Here is a 27517-nt window from a genome sequence, read left to right on the forward strand (position 1 = left end):
TATTGTTGCAAAATTGCCATAGTTTCTGTCCTATCCGTTAGATATAAATCCGACGGCCTATATTGCAGGATGGCACGCACACCATCATCAACAACTCTGTTTTCTACTCCCTCCATCCGAAAATACTTGTCATCAAAATGGATAAAAAGAGATGTATCTAAAACTAAAATACGTCTAGATACATTTCCTTTTATCCATTTTGATGACAAGTATTTCCGGACGGAGGGAGTATTTGTCTTTTTAGAGATTTCAACAAGTGACTATGACCGGACCTTACCAACATACTCAAAAAAGTAGTCCATAATTTTGATGTTACCCTCTTTTCTTGGCGGTGCAGTGCCATCTGGATACCTCATAAATAAATCAAGGACAAATCTGACCCCTTCCTGAAAAGACATACGTAGCAAAATGAGTGAATCTACACTCTAAAATATGTCTACATACACATCCGTATGTGGTAGTCCATTTGAAATCTGAAACAAACAAATATTTAGGAACGAATGGAGTATAGATTAGAGTAGACATGGAGATATATCTCCAGCATGTCTACAACAAAAATGTGTTGGCCTGGTTAGCGCCGGATGCTCGCAACGCGATGACATGAGTTTGAATTATGTCATTTAACTTTAAATTTTTATATTATATATTACTCTACTTATTTAATATATACTTCTTTCGCTACTGTACTGACAGTGGAACCCACAGAGTACTTAGAATATTAAGGATGGACTTGTTTCTTTTTAACTTTTAGTACGAAGTTGTAGCCACCCTGCAAGTCACGTGTACACTGTACATGCAATTAACTTTTTATAGAGGGACAATCATACAGGCAATTAACTCAAATGGATTGGATGTCACTCTATTATTTCTAGCATAAAGAGCATCTCCAACGGCAGCCGGCAAATTTCCTCCCGCTTCCTTCCGCGGAGGACGACATCAAACGCCAGCGGCATACATTTTTACAACTCTAACCAACCAGATGAAATTCGTGCAAACACGGACTGATTTCATGTAAGCATGAAGGATTTCGTATAAAAAAGTCGGATCTTCATATAAACATGATGAATTTCATTACATTTACATGAACTAAGAGGTGCCAATCCGGCTCTCTTGTATAATTAATACACCCTCCGTCCGGAAATACTTGTCCTAGAAATGGATATATCTAGACTTATTTTAGTTCTAAATGGCCGCCCGCGGATCCCTTTGTCTTCCTCATGTCCGTCAGACACTTGCGGGGTCGACGAAGGTCCTCGGAAGAGACGAAGCAGCAAAGAAACCACCTGAATCCGCGGTCGTCGCCTCAGCGGTGGCCTTCATGGGTCCCAAGTGGCGGCTGCCTCCCGTGTTCTACTTCTCCTCGATGATGGTGGCAGACACGGAGAAGCGGGCCATCGACTCGTTGCTCTCCATGCACCCGGCTCCTGTCTCTGCCTGCATGGCGCTGCCGCAGGCATGGGAGGCGCGCCCACAGACACGGGAGGCGCGACTACCCCAGACACTGGTGGCGCGGTACAACGCGGCAGCGACGGCGCCCGTACCGACGTGCTCACCGCCATGCCAGCATGGAGCAACTCGCCACTCCTCATCGAGCTGAACTAGAGCGGCGAGTTGTTGAACCATGCGCCTGCTTGGGGCGGCAACTGGCTACATCAGGCCAAGCAAGGTTGGTGAAGCACCGAGCGGCCTCGCCCGTATCTGGAGGGCTCGGTGGGCCACACAGCCGGGTAATATGCCGGAGAACGGCTCATCGGATGCCATCGGAAGAGTGGAGAAAATGGTGAAGGAGGAAATGGGGGAGCGGCGGAGGGGTGCGATTCTTGCCCGCTTATTGTCTGGCCTCGTGTAAATAGAGGGCGAACGGTAGGAGCTTGACCGGCGTCTGGCCTCGTTTAAACTGAGGGCGGACGGGAGGAGCTTGACCGGTGTTGTGTTTAATTCCGGTCCGCTCATGAACGGACGTGTGGCCGGAGTAGGATTCTCGGTTTGCATGCAGGGTTAATGGAGGGGTTTAATGGAGGCGTCGGGCGTGCAGCGAGCGGTGCAGTACTATTTGATTTGACAGCAGTAATGAGCCATCAAATCACAAAGGCCCTTGCCTCTAGTGAAACCGACCGAGCTAGACTGCCCCGCCCTCTAGCCTTTTTAAAAATGTATATACTCCACTTTTGTACAGTAGTAGTATCGATGGATTGCGCCATGGAGGAAAACTTGAAATTAAAAAAAAGGTGGTACATATAGAGAGCGCTCGTGAACTATGTGTCATACATGGCAATAAATAAAGTACTACATGATACTAATATATGATACATGGCGCAGGAGTACTAAGTATTATTAATACAGTTTTGCTAGAACTCATCTAGATGAGATATAATTTGGTCTCATTCATCTTTTATAGCCATTGGATGTGATGGTATAAGATGCGTGTGTGCTGACGTGGGTTGTATTTGTTCTTGTGCAACGAACTGACCACTGCATGTCATGTTTGATAGTCTCAAGTCATTAAAAGCATACAAGCCCCACATCTCTTCTTGGTTGATTCCTCTATTTATGTCAAAAAATAAGAAACAATGTGAGACTTAATACTCACTTAGACGGAGGGAGTATTTGATTTGACAGCGGGCAACGCAGTTCCCGATACGGCTTTAATGCAGACGAGGGAGGGAGTAGCGGTTCCCGATATGTTGAACGGACAATGCATCCTCCTTCAATTAATGCATGAGGGAAGTAATGGGAGGAGGTCCGGGAAAAGAGGTTGCATGATGTGAATGCAACGCAGTTTGCCCTCATTGCCCTCATATAAAGGCACCCCTCCATTCCAATGCATCTACCACATCATATGCACCTAAGCATTTGACTAAGCACCTACACTACACTAAGCGTAAAAGAGCTCACTCCAGACCCATGGCAGCGATGCGCGTGAGTGGCCAGCAGCTGCGCCAGATGGTCCACGATGCCAGCCTGCGGCATGGCGCCGAGGATCGTCTCCAGACGGTGTTGGAGACCGGCTGGTGGATGGCCGCCGTCGACTCCAACTACGACTCTCAGTTGGACCAGATGATCGTTGCCACCAGCAACAAGCTCACCATCCTCAAGAAGCTCACGGACGACATCGTCGTACTCCTTCAGCCCGCGTGCCCGGGCTCCTCATTGCCTGCCACCCTAATCGGCCTCCATGGCCGGAACCTCTTTCAAGCACTGTTGGCCCTGCTACTGCCCGTCGACGCCATGAAGAATGTCCACCTGGAGGCTCTTGCTGCGAGGCACCTCTCCCTACAAGAATTCGTCAACCTACACATCCACGTGTACGAGAAAATCGTGTACATAGGTATCTACAAGGCCAATGAGGACGCTACGACGTTGGCCTTCCTCAACCGGCTGGAAGCCTTGGATGCCTTTGCTGAGAAGCACCTCGACCTCGCCACAAAAGCCGCCGCTCCTTAGCTGCCGGTCAGTGGCCCGACACACTAAGTTGAGGAGGAGGAGGTCGTACGTTCGTGGATCCATCTTTCTTCTTGCCTTCTGTAACCACCACTGCGATCGCATCATCATGGCCTTAATTCTTATTGTGTTGTTGCATTCTCGTTCTAGTCAATACCAACATGCGTGATCCCTTTGTTTAATTATATGCATCACTGTAACTAGTAATCCATCCGTCAATTATAAGTTGTGCTTACCTTTTCCATCAACTTCGTGCAACGTGCGGGCATCTTGCTAGAAACACTAGAATATGTCTATATAATCCGTATGTGATAGTCCATGTGAAATCTCAAAAAAGACGAATATTTAGGTACGGAGGGAGTAATATATTAGGAGTATATCAAAACAATAGTGATATCTTTCAAGTTTGTGAAAAAATACTACTATTCTACTACTTTGGATCTGTCACAATGCACGGGCACATTGCTAGTAAAAGGAAAAGGCATGCCGCGTTCACGTCGCACCCCCACACGCCCGGGAATCAGGAGTACAACACGGCCCGTCCGGCACGACACATAGCTTAGGGAAGGCGTGTTGCCTAGCATTTTCACTTTCATGTGGGACCGTTGTTGAGCAAACCGACACCCTGCCCGTCGCCGGGTTGGAAAACAGAAATGAGGGGAAGATCTAGCTGTAGCACGGAAGCCAAGAAACTTTGTGTCAGACGGGGCTCGTTGATAGAGTAGGAGCATTCCATACTAGTACTACTCCGGCTAGTTACCAAGTTTGTACTCCTAATACTATATTACTAGTATTACCACTATACAACTAGTAGGTACGTGCACAACACAACATCGTAGGAACAAAAAATGGGAAGATCTTGTTTTGGGTGATTTATCTTCTTTTCAATCAACATAGTATGAATAATATGATGTGGGGGGCACCCATGAAGCTTATGTGGCTTAGTTGCATGGCTACGGAAGGTTAGAGAAAAATAAATAGATAATGTGTTTAGAGTGCACCCCACTAAATAGATATACTTTGGATCCATTGCAACGGACCGGCACATCTATATCTATACCCCCTATATAGTGTGTGAAAAACTTTGAAAGTTGGTCGTTGGATGAAGCCAATCCGACGATACAAAGATGGCAAATCCAAGCACTACTGGCCATTGGATATCATCCACCAGATTCTGCCACATGTATAATCTAGAAGACTCCATGGTTAAACTTAATTCATGACTAACTTTGCCACAACTAAGCTTAGTGATGCGGAGCATCCCACGTTCATCCCCATGTACACTCCGACTACTCTCCAAACCCCAAGAGGACTTATGACGAGACCTCAACTATACGCCATTGGACACAAGGTGAACTCGCTCCTCTCCGGACCTTCACTTCCCACATGTGAGACTTGGTTACTACCTCATATATATGTGCTATGCATGACCAGGAACAAGGAGGAAGACCAGGGACAAGACGGCGAGGACACCAAGTACAAGGACCAAGAGAAGAAGCTGCCCGAAGCTACAGCGGCCGGACGTCCGACCAGGACCGGACGTCCGATGACTCCCAGGCTCCGGACGACCGGCCCCCTCCGGACGACCATGCCAGCGACCATCGAACCGAATCTGTGGACATCCGAAGAACTCCGGACGTCCGGGACCCCGCGAGCCTCCGGACGACCGGCCCCCTCCGGACATCCGACCGAAGCGCACCCGAGCCGAATCTACGGATGTCCGAAGAGCATCGGACGTCCGGACCTTCCCAAGCCTCCGGACGACCGGAACCCTCCGGACGTCCGACGCCTGTCTGCGCATAGTGTGTTGGGCCGCAGCCCATGTACCCCTTCACTTACCCCTTCGTGGCCCTAGACTATATATACTCCTCCACCTCCTCCTAGTTAGGTTTAGCGTTGATTTAGCTCAAATTAGAGATAGAGCTTCGCTCATCCATCAGATCTCCTCCTCGTGAGAGACCGCGGCCTCCTCGGAGAAGATCCTATCGGATTCTAGACCCCCTAGTGGGAAGATCCCCTTGTGGATTCAAGACCTCCTCACGGAGAAGATCGGTTACCTTTGTATCCTTACCTTTGTTGACTTTGGATCTCGTGTATCTCTTTGTGTTCTTTGATCTAGCACTTGTGTGACCGATTCCTTGTTGGTTGAGTGTTTTCCCTCGTTCCTCCCCGTGATTTTCTCGTCTTATTCAGCGTGTTCTTCATGAATCCCCGTAGGATCCCCTCCAAACGTGAAAGATCGTCCACCTAGGGTTCCACCCTACATCATCTTGGTATCATGAGCCACGTTGATCACATTTTTGGAGCCCCTACCCCTCTTTTTCTAGCTTGATTTTATGTGTTCTTGCCTAAATCCGAAAATCCCCACCAAAAATAGCCCCCAATTTTTTTGTGATTTGTTGGTTTGATGATGTTTTGTTGATTTTGATCCATGGATTTTCTTGGTTTCAAGTGGATCTAGCATTTCCCCAAGTTTCCCCATCTTTCATCCACGAAATCCCACGAATTTTGACCCCGAAATCTCCATTTTTCGCCCAAAATCGGGCCCCCGAACTCGCATTTCGCGTTGACCCCGACCTTTTCCGGACGACTGGAACACCTAACCCGAACCGAAATTACAGATTTCTGACCTTTCCGGACGTCCGACGCCCCGGACATCCGACCTTTCCGGACGTCCGTAACCTGTAGATTCCCACTTCGGCTGATTTTTGTTTTGTCCATAACTAATTCATCCGAACACCAATTTTGACGTTCTTTAGCTCGTTTTGAAGCTATTGACATCCCCCATCCCACAAAAATACCACCATCAAATTTTCGAAAATTTGGCAAGTTTGCCTAGGCCTTCCACCATATCATCTGCATAGCCACCAACGACTTCCGCAACCTAACCCATTTTATTCCCCATAGCATTAGTGGTTGCTTGAGTAGTGATTCGAGTCTCCTAAGGTGTTTCGGCTACTTAGGGATGATTGCTTCTTCATCAACCACCACCATCATTTTCGCATAGGCTTGCCCACCATACACTTCCGCCACCCCCAACTTAACCCAATAGTTGTTTGAGCTTGTTTGAGTTGTGGCTTGTGTTTCCTAAGGTGTTTCGGCTACTTAGGGACGGCAACTTCAACTCCGACACGTGTATAGCTCGTCATTCCACTTCCGCATTGCCTAGTGCAAAACCACCACCGCTTTCCGCTACCACCATTTGACATTTGTCATTTGAGATTCTGAGTTCGCGGTTTTTCCGTTTCCTAAGGTGTTTCGGCTACTTAGGGACGAGACTCCATCATCTTGGTATCTACATCAAGAACACCGCCACTCATCATCGCAAAGGACGGTAACCTCGACGACACCATTGTATATTCCCCTTGCCATTGCATTGTTAACCCCTAGCCCATTTTGTGTTACTTGCCTATCGAGACTAGCCATTTGAGTATTGCCGGCAACGTTACTTGTGCACATTAGTGATCTACACCATCCATTGCATACATACCATATCATCTTGGTATCATATCATCCATTGTGTATCAAGTTTGTTCCCGCATATACACAATTGCTATCTTGGTTTGTGCATTGTGCAAAAGTGGTCATAGAAAAAAAAAGAGAAATAAAGCTTTTAAGCAAAAGAGAAAGAGCAAAGAAGCTTGTAAGCCAGTGCCATAGCATCATACCACATTGCATATAAGATTGTCATACCCGATCATCTTGGATCATCTTGAGAGAAACACCGGGAACCATACGTACATAGCATACTTGGGATAGAAAGTTTATCCATTTTGCATCTTATAGGTCATGCACAAGTGTCGTATCCGCCTATAGAGCAATCGTGCTAGCGTCTTTCTTGAGTTGTGCAACACGAGCATTTTCCGTGGGTTCCACATTTTGTGCTCATTCCTTGGTTGCACGACCCCATTTATCTATCCGAGTGTGTGTTTCCGTGTGCCATTCTTTGCTATTGGTCCATTTGTTTCACTTGCGAATTTGTGAATCTCTTTCAACATTATGGACTCTTGCTAACATTTTGCATTAATTTTTTGTGCCACTATCCTCACCGAGCTCCACTATAAGCTTTACTTGTGTAGGTGTGAGAACCGACAAGGATTGGTACCAATAGTGCTATTTCATTGTCCGCATTTGAGTGAACTTGATTCATTGTCAACATCGGTCAAGGTACATTGGTATAAGTTCTTCTCTTTCTCCCACTCATATTTGCTCGAGTCTTGTGATTGATAGGCAAGGCATTTCCTCTCCGGTCTACTACAACAACGACGGCGTGAACAACTACATCAGCAAAGCGTCTATCTTCGATCTACAACGACAAGTGCAAGGCGCACAATCAAGACTGCGATAGCGCATTGAGAACATCTCCATCGACATTCGTCACTCTGAAGAAATGAGAAGGGACTACATCGACAAGAAGCTCGCCACACATAAAGAGGAGCAAGACGCAAGGATGGAGGAGATTCGGACCATGCTCAAGTCTACTTCCCCTTCATCATCTTCAAGGCGGCGACATTCAAGCCACAAGTCTTCGGAGCGCAAACAAGATGCAAGCGCAAGTCGTCCAAGTCAACATCTACATGGTGACCACCATCATGTTCGTGATCAACATCGTCATGAAGGGCAAGTCACCTCCAAGAAACATGTGCACGACGACAATGAACGCCTACGAGCTCAAGCACGACAACGACGTCATCATCATGAAGATGCTCCACAAGTGCAAATGCACAAGTCCCAACAAGCCCTACATCACCCCAAGTCGATGCTTCATGAGCACAAAAGAAGACCGCGAGATGACCACCACCAAGACGGTGCTACAGCTACATCAACCACTTCGGCATCTTCGCCAAGTGTTCTCAAGGCATCTTCGCCTTTGGACGTACGGCATCTTCGCCTACTTCCCATGAGTTCGCCTACATCGACATCCTCAACAACAAGGCGACTACCTACGAGCGAGGGCGACACTTCCATCTTCGGAAGCCCCTCAAGGAAGATGGCCGAGCATGGGAAATTCCCTTCAGTCATGGAGACGACCTACGAGGTGCCACATCATATGGGCCTCCCACACCAAGACGGTGACAAGACGGTCGATCAAAGGCTATCCCCTTCGACCACGGCGATAGGAGTTGAGCATGGAGACATTTGCACCTACATCTCTCTGACACCCACATATATTGAGATGCCCCAAGTGCCATGTGAGGAGAGCCACCACCACATGAGTGACATGAGTGACTCCATCATACATGACATTGAGAGCATTTCCTATGAGAGGATGAGTGTGACCACCACTAGCCCCACACATGAGAGCGTGCCACACATCCTATGTGAGGTTGAGCGCCATTTGAGTGACTCCACCAACCATATGAGTGAGAGCATCCTTGAGGGAGTGTGTGAGCCACAACACTTAGAGAGTGAGGTAGTTGACACGACGTGTGAGGCCACTATGATTTCTAACGACTTAACCTCTACTCCTAGTGTGTTTTCTTCTTTGGTGCTAGGTCTCCTACATGACGACATGCCTACCCTCGACGAGTCCATCCCTCCAATGGGAAAACCGACGGCCATGGTGGACGACGATGCACACCTCACATGGTTCCATCAACATGAAGATGACAACGAGACGACCTTCAACACCTCACCTACAACACATGAGCGACGCTCCAAAGGTAACATAGGTGATGGTGCTTCTCTTGTCCCACTAGTGGACTCTCTTGACATAGATTGCTCCCATGATGTTGACCCACCTATTACCATGCTTCATGCTAGTGAGACTTCTTCATGCCTTGACTTACCTATTTATGATGAATATGATGATGAGCATGTTGAGTTGACTAGTTGTGATGCTATGCTTCATAGGATATCATGTGAAAATTCTATTGGTCATTTCATGTTTGACAATCCTTTGAACTTGTCATATGCTATGAGTGAGATCTCCCATATTGCCTCATTTCAATCTCAACATAGTAACTATGCATGCCCCATTAAAATCAATCCCATTTGCACTTATGGCATAAATGACGAGATGATGGTCATTGGCTTTTGTTTTTCATGTGATGATATTGCCATGCTTCCTTTACATGATTTCCGCAATTCATCTACTATGTCATGCCATGATCACATTGTTCCAAATATGCATTGTATTGGATGTTGTCAATATTCTCCACGTGATGTTTGTACTCTTGCTCATGAGGAGACCCCCATAGTTTCCTCATACATATTAGGAGATCTCGGCAAGTTCTACATCTTCAAGCCAGCTGAATATCAGTTGAATATTTGAAGGCCAATATTTTTATCAAGTCAGAGCATTGAAGGCCGAGTTAAATGGATTCTTTATTTACAATATTTCTTCTACAAGCAAATTGATTATGAAGCTGGTCTACTCACCCGGATTTTCTAGAAGGAAGAAATGACAAGGATTTAAGGATGATCAAGTGCCAGTTTATAACAATCTTTAACCCGGAGCACAAGCCGCCAAGTTTGTTCTTGTGTTTATGTTGCAGATCAAGTTTAACATGGATAAATCCAAATTAAACTGGGGGCTAATGTCAGGGATATACCCCGCGACGTAACCCGGCCGGAAGTATAACCCGGTCGGACTGGACGACTCATTAAGTAACCCGCCCGAGCTTGGCGACTCATGGGAGACCCGGCGAGCGGGTCAGAGGAACGACAAGACCTGGTGGCCCAGAAGGCGGTTTATGGAAGGCCGGTTCATGTTATGGTGGGCTGGTTTATGAGGAAAACACAAGGAATATTGTCCTACAAAGGAAGCAAGACTAGGACTCCACTTGTAATAGAGCAATCCTAATCCAATTAGGACTAGTCATGTAAACCGCCCCTTCAACATATATAAGGAGGGGCAGGGCACCACAAGAGGGACAAGAAAAAAGAAACAATATCTAAGGCTAGACATAACTGCGAGAGCTGGTTTACGGCGACTCCCTCATGATCATAATGAGACCTAGCCACAAACATCATATAGGGTTTTTACCGGATGATGTTTCCTGGGGCCCGAAGCTGTCTAAACTCTTGTCTTGTGTTGCATCTCTCGATCCCACTCAACCCCTCTCAAGCTACCACATAGATGTGCTGGCCTCACGACTAAGTCCTCACACTAGGACATCTGCCGTGACAATTCCACGACAGTCATCAAAAACATATAACTCATAATACAAATTGTCATCAAACGTTAAGCGTGCGGACCCTACGGGTTCAAGAACTATCTAGACATGACCGAGACACATCTCCGGTCAATAACCAATAGCAGAACCTTGATGCTCATATTGGCTCCTACATATTCAATGAAGATCTTTATCGGTCAAACCGCATAACAACATATGTTGTTCCCTTTGTCATCGGTATGTTACTTGCCCGAGATTCGATCGTCGGTATCATCATACCTAGTTCAATCTCGTTACCAGCAAGTCTCTTTACTCCTTCCGTAATGCTTCATCCCGCAACTAATTCATTAGTCACATTGTTTGCAAGGCTTATAGTGATGAGCATTAACGAGAGGGCCCAGATATACCTTCCCGGTACACGGAGTGACAAATCCTAATCTCGATCTATGCCAACCCAACAAATACCTTCAGAGACACTTGTAGATCATCTTTATAATCACCCATTTATGTTGTGACGTTTGATAGCACACAAGGTGTTCCTCCGGTATTCGGGAGTTGGATAATCTCATAGTCTGAGGAACACGTATAAGTCATGAAGAAAGCAGTAGCAATGAAAGTGTAACGATCATAATGCTAAGCCACCGGATGGGTCATGTCCATCACATCATTCTCCTAATGATGTGATCTCGTTCATCAAATGACAACACATGTCTATGGTTAGGAAACATAACCATCTTTGATTAACGATCTAGTCTAGTAGAGGAATACTAGTGACACTTTGTTTTGTCTATGTATTCACACATGTACTAAGTTTCCGGTTGATACAATTCTAGCATGAATAATAAACATTTCTCATGAAATAAGGAAATAAATAATAACTTCATTATTGCCTCTAGGGCATATTTCCTTTAGTCTCCCACCTGCACTAGAGTCAATAATCTAGATTACAAAGTAATGATTCTAACACCCATGGAGTTTTGGTGCTGGTCATGCTTTGCTCGTGGAAGAGGCTTAGTCAACGGGTCTGCAACATTTAGATCCGTATGTATCTTGAAAATATCTATGTCTCCCTCCGACACTTGATGACAGATGGAACTGAAGTGTCTCTTGATGTGCTTGGTTCTCTTGTGAAATCGGGATCCTTTGCCAAGGCAATTGCACCAGTATTGTCACAAAAGATTTTCATTGGACCCGATACACTAGGTATGACACCTAGATCGGATATGAACTCCTTCATCCAGACTCCTTCATTTGCTGCTTCCGAAGAAGCTATATACTCGGCTTCACACGTAGATCCCACCACGACGCTTTGCTTGCAACTACATCAAATGACAGCTCCACCATTCAATAAAAACATGTATCCGGATTGTGACTTAGAGTCATCCGGATCAGTGTCAAAGCTTGCATCGACGTAACTGTTTACGATGAGCTCTTTGTCACCTCCATAAACGAGAAGCATATCCTTAGTCCTTTTAGGTATTTCAGGATGTTCTTGACTGCTGTCCAGTGCTCCACTCGGGGATTACTTTGGTACCTCCCTGCTATGCTTATAGCAAGGCACACATCAGGTGTGGTACACAACATTGCATACATGATAGAACCTATGGCTGAAGCTTGATACCAAGTTGTCAATTTAGAAAGCTTGATACTTAGAGAAACAAGGTGTACAAATCATTTCCGTGTCGCTTTGCAAGTTTTCATCCATTGTGTGAGAAACAGGGAGAAGTTTCAAACATTTTGGCTGCAACATGCGGCCACTAGCGTAGGCCTAGTTGGTATTTTAAATACCGGGAATACAGATGGAATCCAGACTTCATCAAAATCGGTGTGTGCACGTGGCATGCTCTCACGACCCCGGGGATTTTTTTTGGTAAAGTTTGGCACAGGTTTTGATGATTGCTCCTTATCCAAACCGGAGCATCTCACATGAAGGACCATGGTTTCCAAAAGGAAACGTGTCAATTCAAACTCCAGTGCTTGGTGACTTCATCGTTTGGCTTCAAAAAAAATTCCATGGTACGCATTCACCATTATACCACGGGTTTGATTTTCTAACACATATCAGGTATTGTTTCCTATATTTAAGTCATCTTTTGAATTTAACGTGCAATTTGTGGATATTAATAAAATCACAACTAGAACTACATGTGCTGTCGAAAGGGATGAGGATCGTCATTCGATCAAGGAGAATCCAACGGTGCAGACGTACGATCCGTGGGGTTTGGGTTCTGGCCAATCAGAACGCACCACTCAGATCACACGCGTGGTAGAGGGGGGCATCGACCACGGTTTAGTGGACACACGGCTTTCGTGAGTGAACCGTGTGCTATTTGAAAACATTTGCATTAACTAACAACATATTTTTGTTTGAATGAAAACATGAGTTCATCGTTTCACCTCCAAATTTTTTACATGGTAAGTAATCACGACTGTACCCTATGGTTCGATTTTCTGGTACATTTTACCAGGCAACAGGCCTGACTAGCAATCTCAAACTCTGAATATGCAAAGAGATCTCATTTAATTTATATATATATAGATATATAGGGTGAGTCTATTTTAATAACACCCCTTAAGAGTCTTATTCTGCACATCAATTTCTTATTCTGCTAACACCACCACTCGCCCCCGCACCCACGATTCCTTCAGACCAACCCCCACCTGCCTCCTCCTCCGGCACACCCCACCTCCGTTTGCCACGATTCCCCTCCCGCGATCCACCTTCTTCCCCCGCTGGCGCCGCCCTCCCCCAATGCACCTTCTTCACCCGCCAGCGCCGCCCTCCCACAATCCACCTACTTCTACCGTCGGCGCCGCTCCACCCGTATCCGACTTCTTCCCTCGCTGGCGCCGCAGTTGGCCATACCCCCCGAAGTGAACTGCTCGTGCCACCCCGCCGCCCCTAACTTCCCCTGCTCGATCTCGCATCTTCTTAGGAGTACAGTTCGGCTCCCGGCGGGCTGTTGTTGCCCGGCAGCGCCGCCGTGCAGTACGCGCATCGCAGCCATGTGGTTTGCTGGCGACTCTGGACGGGAGATGCTGCGTACGTGCGAGGTTCAGAAGGTCGTCGCGTGCAGCTCGGATGGGCTGCGTGCGCGGTTCAGATGGGACAGAAGCGTCGTGCCGCTGGTCGCCCCTACCTACCCCAGCGCGGGCCCGGCGGCCTTCCTCCACCGATGGGTCGACGGGTCTGGTGCGACCTACCCACCGTCGAGGAGCCCCCCACCCCTTCCTCCCCGCGAGCCCCATGATATCCGTAGCGCCGACGGGCGTCGGATCCCTGCACCAACCACCTGGATCCACCCCACACCCCGCCACCATGTCGCGCCATCAAGACCTCCCAGGTACACCACGACGCCTCACCCAGAAACCGATGAACTGCAGGCCACCACCCACGAAGCCGCCGCGGGAGCACTAGTGAGCTGCTCCACATTTAGTGATTGACAGAGGTTGGGGAATATGCTCCGCCGGGAATCCGCCGACAAGATCCCATCGGTGAGTCGCCCATTGACCCTCTTCTCCTGATGTGAGTGCAGCACCAGGTGAGCGCCCTTGCAGTTCGATGCAGTACCAGGTGAGCGCCCTGAGCTCGTTCTTGAAGCCCATTGAAGAGGTGCAGATTTGGGTTCCGATTCTTGCTGACCGCTCGATTGGCCTCCATCTTCTGTTACTATCCCTCTTACAAGCCAAGTACATTTTGTTTCTTGCTCAACTAGCTCTCTTTTCATAGATTTTCTTTATGCTAGACACACGCCAGAGTACATGGAGACCAAACGCTGATTTGGGACGTTCCAAGCGCACTATGTAGTTTACTGATCTCTTATTGCAATTCGATGTCTGAGTAATATATTTGTCCGTTCACCCTAAAAAATATAGTATATTTATGCTAGACACAGGAACAGTAGTGAACATTGCAGTATATGAAAACAAAGGTAGCAGGGGATAGAAACAAAGCCCGCCGGCTGGACCCTCCTACACCTCCCTTTCCTGTGCTAGCTGGTCACGGATCCGGCAAGATCCTGCACCTCTCTCCTCCCATGCCTTCCTGGAGATGGATATGGCATGATCCTCCTGCAGCTCCTCCCTGTACGGTGCTGTCGAGCTCTCTGCCCTCCCTTTCCTTCTTCCTCCTCTCCCCTCTCTCCTTTCCTTCTTCCTCCTCTCCCCTCTCTCCTTTCCTTCTTCCTCCTCTCCCCGCAAACTACCTCCGGCGAAGTCCAGTGCATGTCCATCCCCGGTGGCTCGCGTGCAGTTCGGCCAGCAATGGCATGCAGTATGACGTACGACGGCATGCAGTTCCGAACCCTCACTGGCGTGCAGTGCCACCAGCGTGCAGTGCAGCTCGCCCTGGCGTGTAGTGCAGCTCGTCCATGCATGTGGGTACCCTCACCTGTAGCTTCTCTCCTTTTGTAGCCTGCTCTTAGTTGTGCCATATTATTTCCAAAACCAGATCTCTGTAAGTTAGTTAAATTTAATGAGTTGTTTCACTGTTTTGAAATAAGTAGTTTCAGCCCTTGCTGTCTCCTGGAGCTTATTCTTACTGCTTTTATGAATGATTTATGCTTTGACAAGCTTAAATGTAACTATTGGCATGTAATCCCATGGCTCAAAATCTCCCCGGTTTGGTGTACGCTCCTGTTACTTGTTGAATGTATTACAATATACACGGTTGTACTTAGTAGCACAAAAATACATGTCCTTGTATTAATATTGTTTGCAATGTCCCACAATATTTTGTTAACCATGTTACTAAATACCTGGTTTATCCTTTTTGAATTTATTCTAATCATGGTTTGTTTCAATGCACTGTAATGTTGTGCCATACTTACATCTCTCAGTGGTTAATATGTTCAATTTTATTTCCTGGCCAGAAAAAGGATTTTTATATGAAGAGTGTCCAGCGTACTGTTATCTGGATGGGAAAGAAGCAAGAATCGGTTGAGGATGTTCCCTGTGGTAACACTATTGCTTTGGTTGGTTTGGATCAGTTCATCACCAAGAATGCAACCCTGACAAATGAGAAGGAAGTTGATGCCTACCCAATCAGGGCAATGAAGTTCTCTGTGTCCCCTGTTGTGCGTGTTGTTGTTCAATGCAAGGTTGCTTCTCATCTTCCTAAGCTTGTTGAGGGTTTGAAGCGGCTGGCGAAGTCTGACCCTATGGTTCTCTGTAGCATTGAAGAGTCTGGTGAGCTGGAGAGCTTCACCTTGAAATCTGTTTAAAGGATCTACAGGAGGATTTCATGGGTGGTGCTGAAATTATTATTTCACCTCTTGTTGTCTCCTTCCGTAGATAACTAAAAAGAATGATGGCCAAAAATACCGCATTACACTTTTTATGTGTATGGGAGTTCGCTTTGAACTCTCTGGAAGCTCACTCGGGCTCAAGAACAAATGCACGTATCACGTGCCTCGTTTAAGAATCATAGCAAAAAGCAGTACAGTCAAACCCGTGTGCAGTTACTTGGTCAACATTGTAGTGCGGTTTTTTATTTGAAGCAATGCGTGTGATATGTTGTTTTTGATTTGGTCGACATTGCAATGCGATTCACTTACTCCCAAATGTGAAAGGGCAGAAAAGTTAATGTCGTTGATGCACTACGGTTCACCTACCTCGTCCATACGGTCCATGCGTTTTGTCTACGCCTCGACGTGAAGCGTGGTCCACTTCCTCATCACGGAAAATTAATGTCCGACAAAAAAATGTATGCAAGTCGCTTGCACGTCCGATGCAGTGCCATTTTCAGTATAAAGCAGTGCGGTAGGTCGTATGATGTTGTTCATCTCGTAAGTGCAAAAAAATTGTTACAGAAGCGAAGAAAAAGTAATGTCGTTCACTTCTTGATAGTGTTGTGGTTCATTTACGCCCGATATGAACTGCACTCTACTTTCTCGTCCTTGAAAAAAATTACGTTTGAATAAAATAAACCATGCAGTTCTCTAACTCGTCTGATGCAGTGTGGTTTTTCGTCCGATGCAGTGCGGTTTTCAGTCGGATGAAGTACCCACGTCGATTTGGGTGTCGCGAAAAACAGAGTGTCCGCATTTCGGTAAATTTAAAACTGCTCTTAAACCGTAACGAATTAGAGAGAGTGTTCTACATGAAAAAGTTGAGCCTCGTCGATATCTTTCCAACGGTGTATTGTATCATTTCGACAACCGGTTTGTAAAAATTTCGCGAAAAACGGCCGCTGCCACTCGTCGTCCGCCGAACGATTTTCAAAATTAGCTTAAAACTGTAAGGAATCTTGATGTAGGGTGGAACCCTAGGTGGACGATCTTTCACGTTTGTAGCGGATCCTACGGGGAATCACGAAGAACACACGGAAGCAAAAGGAGAACACAGGGAAAATGAGAGAGAGAATCACTAAACCAACAAGGAATCAATCACACAAGTGCTAGATCAAAGAACACAAAGGGATACACGAGATCCAAAGTCAACAAAGGTAAGGATACAAAGGGACCGTTCTTCTCCGAGAGGACGTCTTGAATCCACGAGGGGATCTTCCCACGAGGGGGTCTTGAATCTGATAGGATCTTCTCCGAAGAGGCCGCGGTCTCTCACGAGGAGGAGATCCGATGGATGAGCGAAGCTCTATCTCTAACTTGAGCTAAATCAACGCTAAATCTAACTAGGAGGAGGTGGAGGAGTATATATAGTGTAGGGCCACGAAGGGGTAAGTGAAGGGGTACATGGGCTGCGGCCCAACACACTGTGCGCAGACAGGCGTCGGACGTCCGGAGGGTTCTGGTCGTCCGGAGGCTCGGGAAGGTCCGGACGTCCGGTGCTCTTCGGACTTCCGTAGATTCGGCTCGGGTGCGCTTCGGTCGGACGTCCGGAGGGGGCCGGTCGTCCAGAGGCTCGCGGGGTCCCGGACGTCCGGAGTTCTTCGGATGTCCGCAGATTCGGTTCGGTGGTCGCTGGCACGGTCGTCCGGAGGGTGCCGGTCGTCCGGAGCCTGGGAGTCGTCGGACGTCCGGTCCTGGTCGAACGTCCGGCCGCTGTAGCTTCGGGCAGCTTCTTCTCTTGGTCCTTGTACTTGGTGTCCTCGCCGTCTTGTCCATGGTCTTCCTCCTTGTTCCTGGCCATTCATAGTACATATATATGAGGTAGTAACCATGTCTCACATGTGGGAAGTGAAGGTTCGGAGAGGAGCGAGTTCACCTTGTGTCCAATGGCGTATGTTCGAGGTCTCGTCATATGCCCACTTGGGGTTTGGAGAGTAGTCGGAGTTTACACGGGGATGAACGTGGGATGCTCCGCATCATCTCCCCCCCCCCTTGGGAAAGATCCGACCTCGAATCGTGATCCTCATCATCATGGAAATGGTTGTCGTAGATGGACTTGTAGTTGGATGAAGTTGAAGACATGGCGCCATCCGAGTAGTCCAAGGTGTCGCCGGAGTGATAGACATGCAAAAAGAGCAAACACAAGCAACACTCGGAAATATAATGGTTAGCGCACACAAAGTGTCCATCATGTAAGAATGAGTCCGTGCGGCAAGATTGGTCGTGACAAAATGCATGAAGCTTATCAAGATGATCTAGAATGAGATGCAAAGCATTCATGGGAGGAAATGCATTCATTGTGCACACAAATGTGTTGTAAATATGATTAATGCAACCACGGTGTAAAATGATGTCATAGTGAGACGGTTTATCAATAGCATGAATATGGCAATGGATGCTCAACATATGTATGTTATCATGCAATTGATGATGGGCAATATGATCATGATGTATGAATATGCCATCAAGGAAGATCACAACAAATTTGCTAAGGAAGTGAACAAGCTCATATATCATGGATGACATGGGAATACAAGATGCAACAAGGCAATCATAATGTGAGTCAATCCATGCATGGAGTGCAAACTTGTGGTGAGTATGATATGTCCATCGAGCATGACATGTATGAGAACAAGCAACAAATTTGGAGGTGTTGGTGTACCAAAGCTCGATGTCGAGGCATGAGTGGAAATCCGAAGGTGCATCCAATAAGTGCGAGCGCTCCTCAATGTGAAGGTCCATGTAGCCAATCTCCAATGCCGCTCCTCCGTTCACGAGATGTATCATGTAGACAACAAGAAGGAAACAACAATGAAAGAGTGACCCATCCAATATGCGTATTTGAGGATGGCTCAAAGAGAATGAGTTCACCTTATGAATGTTCTCGAAGATGTTGGAGTTGCACATCATGTATGCGTTCACATAACCAATATGTCTCGTGGTGGTACCGCCTTGTAAATCCTTCAAAATGAAAGAACATGGCAAACACTTGGAAAAACAAATGAGGTTAGAGAAATGGCAAAACCAATCATTCGTGTGGTAAGATACCCAACAAGTGTATGTATCATGCTCATCATAAGAAATGACAAGGGAGTATTGCATAGTATGTAGGCATATGATGCAAGAACAACCAAATGCAATAGGCTCAATCAAACAAGCATGCATCACAAGTAAGGTTTCAAAGTCTCTAGGATCAATAAGCATAGTATGGTTGCACTCAATACAAGGTGATATGAGAGATGCAACTAATGGAGACAAGAGACATTGATCATGACAAAGCAAGTGAGAGGCATGAGCATATATGTCATCAACCCAAGAAAGCGAGTAAGAGTGGAACATGGGTGATGCAACCAAGGAAGCAATCATAGCGATCAAGTCAAGCAAGCTAGTAGTGCGAAGATGCAACATACTAGAGGTAATCATGGAAATCATGTCATGTGTGCAAATAGTGGGCATACAAAATGCACATGACATTTCACAAGCATAAAGGCAAGATATGAGCAAAATAGCATCAATAGCATGGGGCACATGATAAACATGGCAATAGCAACAAGGATCTCCACCAAGCATGCAAATACACATAGAAGTAGCATAATGGTGAATCATGGGTAGATGCAAGCAAGGGTCACAATGGCATGGCAAAGGCATAGGAGCAAGCATAGCATGCAAAGTGAACACGGTAAAATGAGCATAAGGTGACAAATGGTAAATAGCCCATAGCCGTGTGAGAGCCAAGTAGAAGAGATGCGCGTAGTCCTTGCGCGAAGGGAATGGTGGTAAGGATAGTCCACGAGATCCCAAGTCATCGTTGCTCTCCAGAGCTCGTTTCGTCAACTCTTGGGATTGAGAGGTTGATGAGTATATGTGAGTACCTACACAAAACAAAGGCAAAGTAAAAATTGTGTGTGCATGCTATATGTACACATCATCCATCATGATGCGCACGTGCATGTGTCGGTTAGCACAAAATATACAATGCTCAAATAAATGAGATGCGTGATATAGAAACATGTCATCCATCATGATAGGTTTGTTATTATGTATGTCATAATGGAGACTCAAAGGATGTAATGCATCATGAGAAATATCTAGAGCATTGTTATTCATGGAATGCATATGGTGTACACTATTATGAGAATCATGCAAAGTATGAAATGCATCAAGATCTCCTAATATGTATGAGGAAACTATGGGGGTCTCCTCATGAGCAAGAGTAGAAACATCACGTGGAGAATATTGACAACATCCAAAACAATGCATATTTGGAACAATGTGATCATGGCATGGACATAGTAGATGAATTGCGCAAATCATGTAAAGGAAGCATGGCAATATCATCACATGAAAAACAAAAGCCAATGACCATCATCTCGTCATCTATGCCATAAGTGCAAATGGGATTGATTTTAATGGGGCATGCATAGTTACTATGTTGAGATTGAAATGATGCAATATGGGAGATCTCACTCATAGCATATGACAAGTTCAATGGATTGTCAAACATGATGTGACCAATAGAATTTTCACATGATATCCTATGGAGCATAGCATCACAACTAGGCAACTCAACATGCTCATCATCATATTCATCATAAATAGGTAAGTCAAGGCATGAAGAAGTCTCACTAGCATGAAGCATGGAATAGGTGGGTCAACATCATGGGAGCAATCGATGTCAAGAGAGTCCACTAGTGGGACAAGAGAAGCACCATCACCTATGTTACCTTTGGAGCGTCGCTCATGTGTTGTAGGTGAGGTGTTGAAGATCCATCTCGTTGTCATCTTCATCTTGATGGAACCATGTGGGGGTGCATCATTGTCCACCATGGCCATCGGTTTTCCCATTGGAGGGATGGACTCGTCGAGGATAGGCATGTCGTCATGTAGGAGACCTAGCACCAAAGAAGAAAACACACTAGGAGTAGAGGTTAAGTCATTAGAAATCATAGTGGCCTCACATGCCGTGTCAACTACCTCACTCACTAAGTGTTGTGGCTCACTCACTCCCTCAAGGATGCTCTCACTCATATGGTTGGTGGAGTCACTCAAATGGCGCTCAACCTCACATAGGATGTGTGGCATGCTCTCATGTGTGGGGCTAGTGGTGGTCACACTCATCCTCTCATAGGAAATGCTCTCAATGTCACGTATGGTGGAGTCACTCATGTCACTCATGTGGTCGTAGCTCTCCTCACATGGCACTTGGGCATCTCAACATATGTGGGTGTCGGAGAGATGTAGGTGCAAATGTCTCCATTCGCGGTCGCGTAGCTTGACTCGGAGTATGAGTCCAATGTGGGCGCCGTCTTCATGTTGTTGAAGAGGTTCGCGCTTGTCGCCGTGGTCGAAGGGGATGGCCCTTGCTTGACCGTCTTGTCACCGTTGTGGTGGTGGAGGCCCATATGATGTGGCATCTCGTAGCTCGTCTCCATGACCGAAGGGAGTTTCCCATGCTCGGCCATCTTCCTTGCGGGGCTTTCTAAGATGGAAGTGTCGCCCTCGCTTGTAGGTGGTCGCCTTGTTGTTGAGGATGTCAATGTAGGCGAACTCATGGGAAGTAGGCGAAGATGTCATACGTCCAAAGGCGAAGATCCCTTGAGAACACTTGGCGAAGATGCCGAAGTGGTTGATGTAGCCATAGCACCGTCTTGGTGGTGGTCGTCTCGCGGTCTTGTTTTGTGCTCTTGAAGCTTGGACTTGACGTGAAGTAGGGCTTGTTGGGACTTGTGCAATTGTGCTTGTGGAGCATCTTCATGATGATGATGTCGTTGTCGTGCTTGATCTCGTAGTAGATGTCGTTCGTCGTCGTCGTGCACATGATGCTTGGAGGTGACTTGGCCTTCATGACGATGTGGATCACGAACGTGATGATGGTCGCCATGTAGATGTGGATGAGGACGATTTGCACTTGCATCTTTTTCGCGCTCCGAAGACTTGTGTCTTGAATGTCGCCGCCTTGAAGATGATGAAGGGGAAGTAGACTTGAGCAAGGTCCGAATCTCCTCCATCCTTGCATCTTGCTCCTCTTTATGTGCGGCAAGCTTCTTGTCGATGTAGTCCCTTCTCCTTTCTTTGAAGTGACGAATGTCGATGGAGATGTTCTCGATGCTCTCTCGCAATCTTCATTGTGCGCCTTGCACTTGTCGTTGTAGATCGAAGTAGACGCTTTGGTGATGTAGTTGTTCACGCCGTCGTTGTTGTTGTAGACCGGAGAGGAAATGCCTTGCCTATCCATCACAAGAATCGAGCAAATATAAGTGGGAGAAAGAGAAGAACTTATACCAATGTACCTTGACCGATGTTGACAATGAATCAAGTTCACTCAAATGCGGACAATGAAATAGCACTATTGGTACCAATCCTTGTCGGTTCTCACACCAACACAAGTAAAGCTTTGAGTGGAGCTCGGTGAGGATAGTGGCACAAAAATTTGATGCAAAATGTTAGCAAGAGTCAATAATGTTGAAAGAGATTCACAAATTCGCAAGTGAAACAAATGGACCAATAGCAAAGAATGGCACACGGAAACACACACACGGATAGATAAATAGGGTTGTGCAACCAAGGAATGAGCACAAAATGTGGAACCCACGGAAAATGCTCGTGTTGCACAACTCAAGAGATACGCTAGCACGATTGCTCTATAGGCGGATACGACACTTGTGCACAACCTATAAGATGCAAAATGGATAAACTTCTATCCCAAGTATGCTATGTATGTATGGTTCCCGGTGTTTCTCTCAAGATGATCCAAGATGATCGAGTATGACAATCTTATATGCAATGTGGTATGATGCTATGGCCCTTGCTTACAAGCTTCTTTGCTCTTTCTCTTTTGCTTAAAAGCTTTATTTCTTTTTCTTTTTTTCTATGGCCACTTTTGCACAATGCACAAACCAAGATAGCAATTGTGTATATGCGGGAACAAACTTGTTACACAATATATGATACCAATATGATATGGTATGTATGCTATGGGAAGTATGATCACTAATGTGCACAAGTAACGTTGCTGGCAATACTCAAATGGCTAGTCTCGATAGGCAAGTAACACAAAATGGGCTAGGGGTTAACAATGCAATTGCAAGGGAAATATACAATGGTGTCGCCGAGGTTACCGTCCTTTGCGATGATGAGTGGCGGTGTTCTTGGTGTAGATACCAAGATGATGGAGTCTCGTCCCTAAGTAGCCGAAACACCTTAGGAAACGGAAAAACCGTGAACTCAAAATCACAAATGACAAATGTCAAATGGTGGTAGCGGAAATCGGTGGTGGTTTGCACTTGGCAATGCGGAAGTGGAATGATGAGCTATACATGTGTCGGAGTTGAAGTTGCCGTCCCTAAGTAGCCGAAACACCTTAGGAGACACAAGTCACAACTCAAACAAGCTCAAACAACTATTGGGTTAAGTTGCGGGTGGAAGTGTATGGTGGGCAAGGTTATGTGGAAGTGGTGGTGGTGGTTGATGAAGAACCAATTGTCCCTAAGTAGCCGAAACACCTTAGGAGACTCAAATCACTACTCAAGCAACCACTAATGCTATATGTAACAAAATGGGTTAGGTTGATGAAGTCGGTGGTGGCTATGCGGATGATATGGTGGAAGGCCTAGGCAAACTTTCCAAATTTTCGAAAATTTTATGGTGTTAAATGGTGTTGGTGGTATTTTTGTGGAAAGGGGGATGTCAAGAGCTTCAAAACGAGCTAAAGAACGTCAACATCGGAGTTCGGATGAATTAGTTATGGCCGAAATAAGAATCAGCCGAAGTCAAAACCTACAGGTTACGGACGTCCGGAAAAGGTCGGATGTCCGGGGCGTCGGACGTCCGGAAAGGTCGGAAATCCGCAATTTCGGTTCGGGTTAGGGGTTCCGGTCGTCCGGAAAATGTCGGACGTCCGGTCGTTCCTGGGGCTCCGGACGTCCGTAAAAGTCCGGTCGTCCGGTGGGTCGGGGTCAACGCGAGATGCGAGTTCGGGGGCGCGATTTTGGGCGGAAAATGGAGATTTCGGGGTCAAAATTCGTGGGATTTCGTGGATGAAAGATGGGGAAAATTGGGGAGATGCTAGATCCACTTGAAACCAAGCAAATCCATGGATCAAAATCAACAAAACATCATCAAACCAACAAATCACAAAAAAATTTGGGGGCTATTTTTGGTGGGGATTTTCGGGTTTAGGACGAAATCATCAAAATCAAGCTAGAAAAAGAGGGGTAGGGGCTCCAAAAACGTGATCAACGTGGCTCATGATACCAAGATGATGTAGGGTGGAATCCTAGGTGGACGATCTTTCACGTTTGGAGTGGATCCTACGGGGAATCACGAAGAACACACGGAAGCAAAAGGGAACACGGGGAAAACGAGAGAGAGAATCACTAAACCAACAAGGAATCAATCACACAAGTGCTAGATCAAAGAACACAAAGGGATACACGAGATCCAAAGTCAACAAAGGTAAGGATACAAAGGAACCGTTCTTCTCCGAGAGGAGGTCTTGAATCCACGAGGGGATCTTCCCACGAGGGGGTCTTGAATCCGATAGGATCTACTCCGAAGAGGCCGCGGTCTCTCACGAGGAGGAGATCCGATGGATGAGCGAAGCTCTATCTCTAACTTGAGCTAAATCAACGCTAAATCTAACTAGGAGGAGGTGGAGGAGTATATATAGTCTAGGGCCACGAAGGGGTAAGTGAAGGGGTACATGGGCTGCGGCACAACACACTGTGCGCAGACAGGTATCGGACGTCCGGAGGGTTCCGGTCGTCCGAAGGCTCGGGAAGGTCCGGACGTCCGGTGCTCTTCGGACTTCCGTAGATTCGGCTCGGGTGCGCTTCGGTCGGACGTCCGGAGGGGGCCGGTCGTCCGGAGGCTCGCGGGGTCCCGGACGTCCGGAGTTCTTCGGATGTCCACAGATTCAGTTCGGTGGTCGCTGGCACGATCGTCCGGAGGGGGACGGTCGTCCGGAGCCTGGGAGTCGTCGGACGTCCAGTCCTGGTTGGACGTCTGGCCGTTGTAGCTTCGGGCAGCTTCTTCTGTTGGTCCTTGTACTTGGTGTCCTCACCGTCTTGTCCATGGTCTTCCTCCTTGTTCCTGGCCATGCATAGTACATATATATGAGGTAGTAACCATGTCTCACATGTGGGAAGTGAAGGTTCGGAGAGGAGCGATTTCACCTTGTGTCCAATGGCGTATGTTCGAGGTCTCATCATATGTCCACTTGGGATTTGGAGAGTAGTCGGAGTGTACATGGGGATGAACGTGGGATCCTCCGCATCAAATCTCCAAAACATTTTAACATATGAAACGTGTGCCTCGTCCATAGCTTTTCGACGGTATATTACACGCCTTGTTTCGACAAACGCTTAAAAAACTGGAGCGAAAACAGTATCGAAAATTTGAATTTTTTTGATAAACAGAATTCCGCAATTTAGTAAATTTGGAACTGCTTTTAAAGAGTAAGAAATTAGAGAAAAAATATATATGAAAAAGATGCGCCTTGATGATATCTATCCAACTTTGTATCATTTGCTTCATTCCGACGAGCGGTTTAGAAAAAAACGCAACAAAACGCTCGCTGCCACTCGTTGTGGGCCCCACCATTTTCAAAACTGCTCTTAAACCGTGAGGAATCTCAAAAGGTGTTCAACATGGTGAAGTTGCGCCTAATGCATAGCTTTTCAACGGTATATTAGACGCCTCGTTCCAATAAACTGTTAAAAAACTAGAGAGAAAACATTACAGAAAAAACAATGCATGCAGTTTTTTTCGACTGGAAGTTCACTCGTGTGAGTACTGCAGCACACTTGGTTCAAACAATGACGTGCACTTGCATTGAGAGTGCAGTGCGGAGGTGTTATTAGAATAGTTATTCTGCTAATACTATGCCTACAATACCCTGAAGATGCCTGGGCCGCTCGGAATCATCTCTATCCCATCGGATGAGAAGGACACAATCATTAGCGTAGATAAGATGTACTGGGACGCGGTCGCGGTAGAGGTAACGGCAGCAGTAGTTCCCATCAAGGAAAGCAGAGGAAAGAAGAAGGATAGTAGGGACACCGGCAAGGAACCCGGGAAGCGCGCCTCTTCAGATTGCGCTAAGCCTGTTGATGATTTGCCGGAGAGTTTGATAGCGAAGGGACCAAGGTTTCTGCTCCAAAAGTGAAGAAGGTCCCGACAGGGCTGGCTGGCATTGTGGTACCTTTACCATCAGTGCCACCCTCGATGACAAATAGGAAAGCACGCTCGTTGCCTTCTCGCATGCAAATATCAATGTGTTTGCATGGCAACCATCTGATATCCTCAGTGTTCCCAGGGAGGTAATCGAGCACCACCTTGTTGTCTGCCCACACGCCAGACCTGTTAAACAGAAAGTCCATAAGCAGACCTTGGAGAGGCAACAGTTTATTGCAGAAGAGATCAAGAAGCTTGAGGCAGCTCGTTTGGTGAGAGGAGTGCTACATCCCACTTGGCTAGCAAACCCAGTGGTAGTCCGAATGGCTAACGGGAAGTGGAGGCTTTGCATAGATTTCAGAGATGTCAACAAAGCTTGTCCTAAGAGCCGTTTCCCTGTCGCGCATCGATCAGATTGTGGATTCCACTTCAGGTTGCGATTTGCTTTCCTTCCTGCATGCGTGTTCAGGATATGACCAGATCTTCATGTCCAAGGAAGACGAAGAGAAGACCTCGTTCATCACCCCATGTGGTACGTACTACTTTATCTGCATGCCATTCAGATTAAAGAGCGTCGGGTCCACTTTTGCAAGGGCAGTCCAGATTGGTTTTGAACCTCGGCTGCACAGAAACATTGAAGCTTATATGGATGACATTGTGGTCAAAACCAAGGACAAAGCAACTCTTATCCAGGATTTGGAGGAGACATTTGCAAATCTGCACAAGATCAACTTGAAGCTCAACCCAGAGAAGTGCGTGTTTGGCGTTCCCTCCGGCAAGCTTCTTGGGTTCTATGTGTCCCATAGGGAGATCGAAGCTAATCCTGACAAGATCAAGGCCACTGAGCAGATCCAAGCACCAAGGGCAATTAAAGATGTGAGGCGCCCGACAGGATGCGTGGCCGCGTTAAGCAGATTCATTTCCAAGTCTGTCGAGCGCACCCTACCGTTCTTCAAAATCTTGAAGAAGCCAGGGCCCATGAAGTGGACCCCGGAAGCAGATGCATCCCTGCAAGAGTTGAAGGAATATATATCTTTTGGGCCTACCATGGTTGCCCCCAAACCACAGGAGCCGTTGTTGCTGTACTTGGCAACAACCAACCAAGTGGTTAGCGTGCCTTGGTGGCACAGTGGGAAGTGGACGCGGCAGAGAAAAGGCAGGGCCCGGCAGAGTCAAGTGGAGATCAAGATAGAAGTGAGCAAGGCAGCGTTGACAACCCCAAGGAGACGACAAGTGACAAAGTGGTGCAGTGCTCAGTGTACTTTGCCGGCTCCCTGTTGTAGGGGGCTCGATCGAGGTACTCTGGCGTGTAATAATTGATCTTTGGTCTCATCATGGCCTCAAAAAAACTACGCCACTACTTTCAAGCCCATGAGATTACGGTTGTCACATGCTTCCCGTTGCAAAGGATACTCCGGAACCCTCAGGCTATTGGCAGAATAGTGGAATAGGCTTTGGAGGTGTCCAGTTTCAATCTGAAGTTTGAGAGCACATCAA

General features: G+C 46.8%; 1 protein-coding gene across 2 annotated transcripts; it reads left to right on the top strand.

Moving 5' to 3' along the window:
* Positions 1 to 13174: 13174 nt before the first annotated feature.
* Positions 13175 to 16078, top strand: LOC123117368 (elongation factor 2). 2 transcript variants are annotated; one of them, XR_006457353.1, is made up of 2 exons: positions 13175 to 14935; positions 15431 to 16078. XR_006457353.1 is itself a non-coding variant. In XM_044538138.1 (2 exons), exons 1-2 carry the CDS (start codon positions 14019 to 14021, stop codon positions 15779 to 15781), a joined length of 387 nt encoding a protein of 128 aa, XP_044394073.1. In that variant the 5' UTR covers positions 13182 to 14018; the 3' UTR covers positions 15782 to 16007. The 2 variants fall into 2 exon arrangements, 1 of the variants encoding a protein (XP_044394073.1); XM_044538138.1 differs by having other exon boundaries at positions 13182 to 14054; positions 15431 to 16007.
* Positions 16079 to 27517: the final 11439 nt, after the last annotated feature.

This window comes from Triticum aestivum, chromosome 1B (assembly GCF_018294505.1).
Source record: "Triticum aestivum cultivar Chinese Spring chromosome 1B, IWGSC CS RefSeq v2.1, whole genome shotgun sequence".
In the NCBI taxonomy this organism is placed as follows: Eukaryota; Viridiplantae; Streptophyta; class Magnoliopsida; order Poales; family Poaceae; genus Triticum; species Triticum aestivum.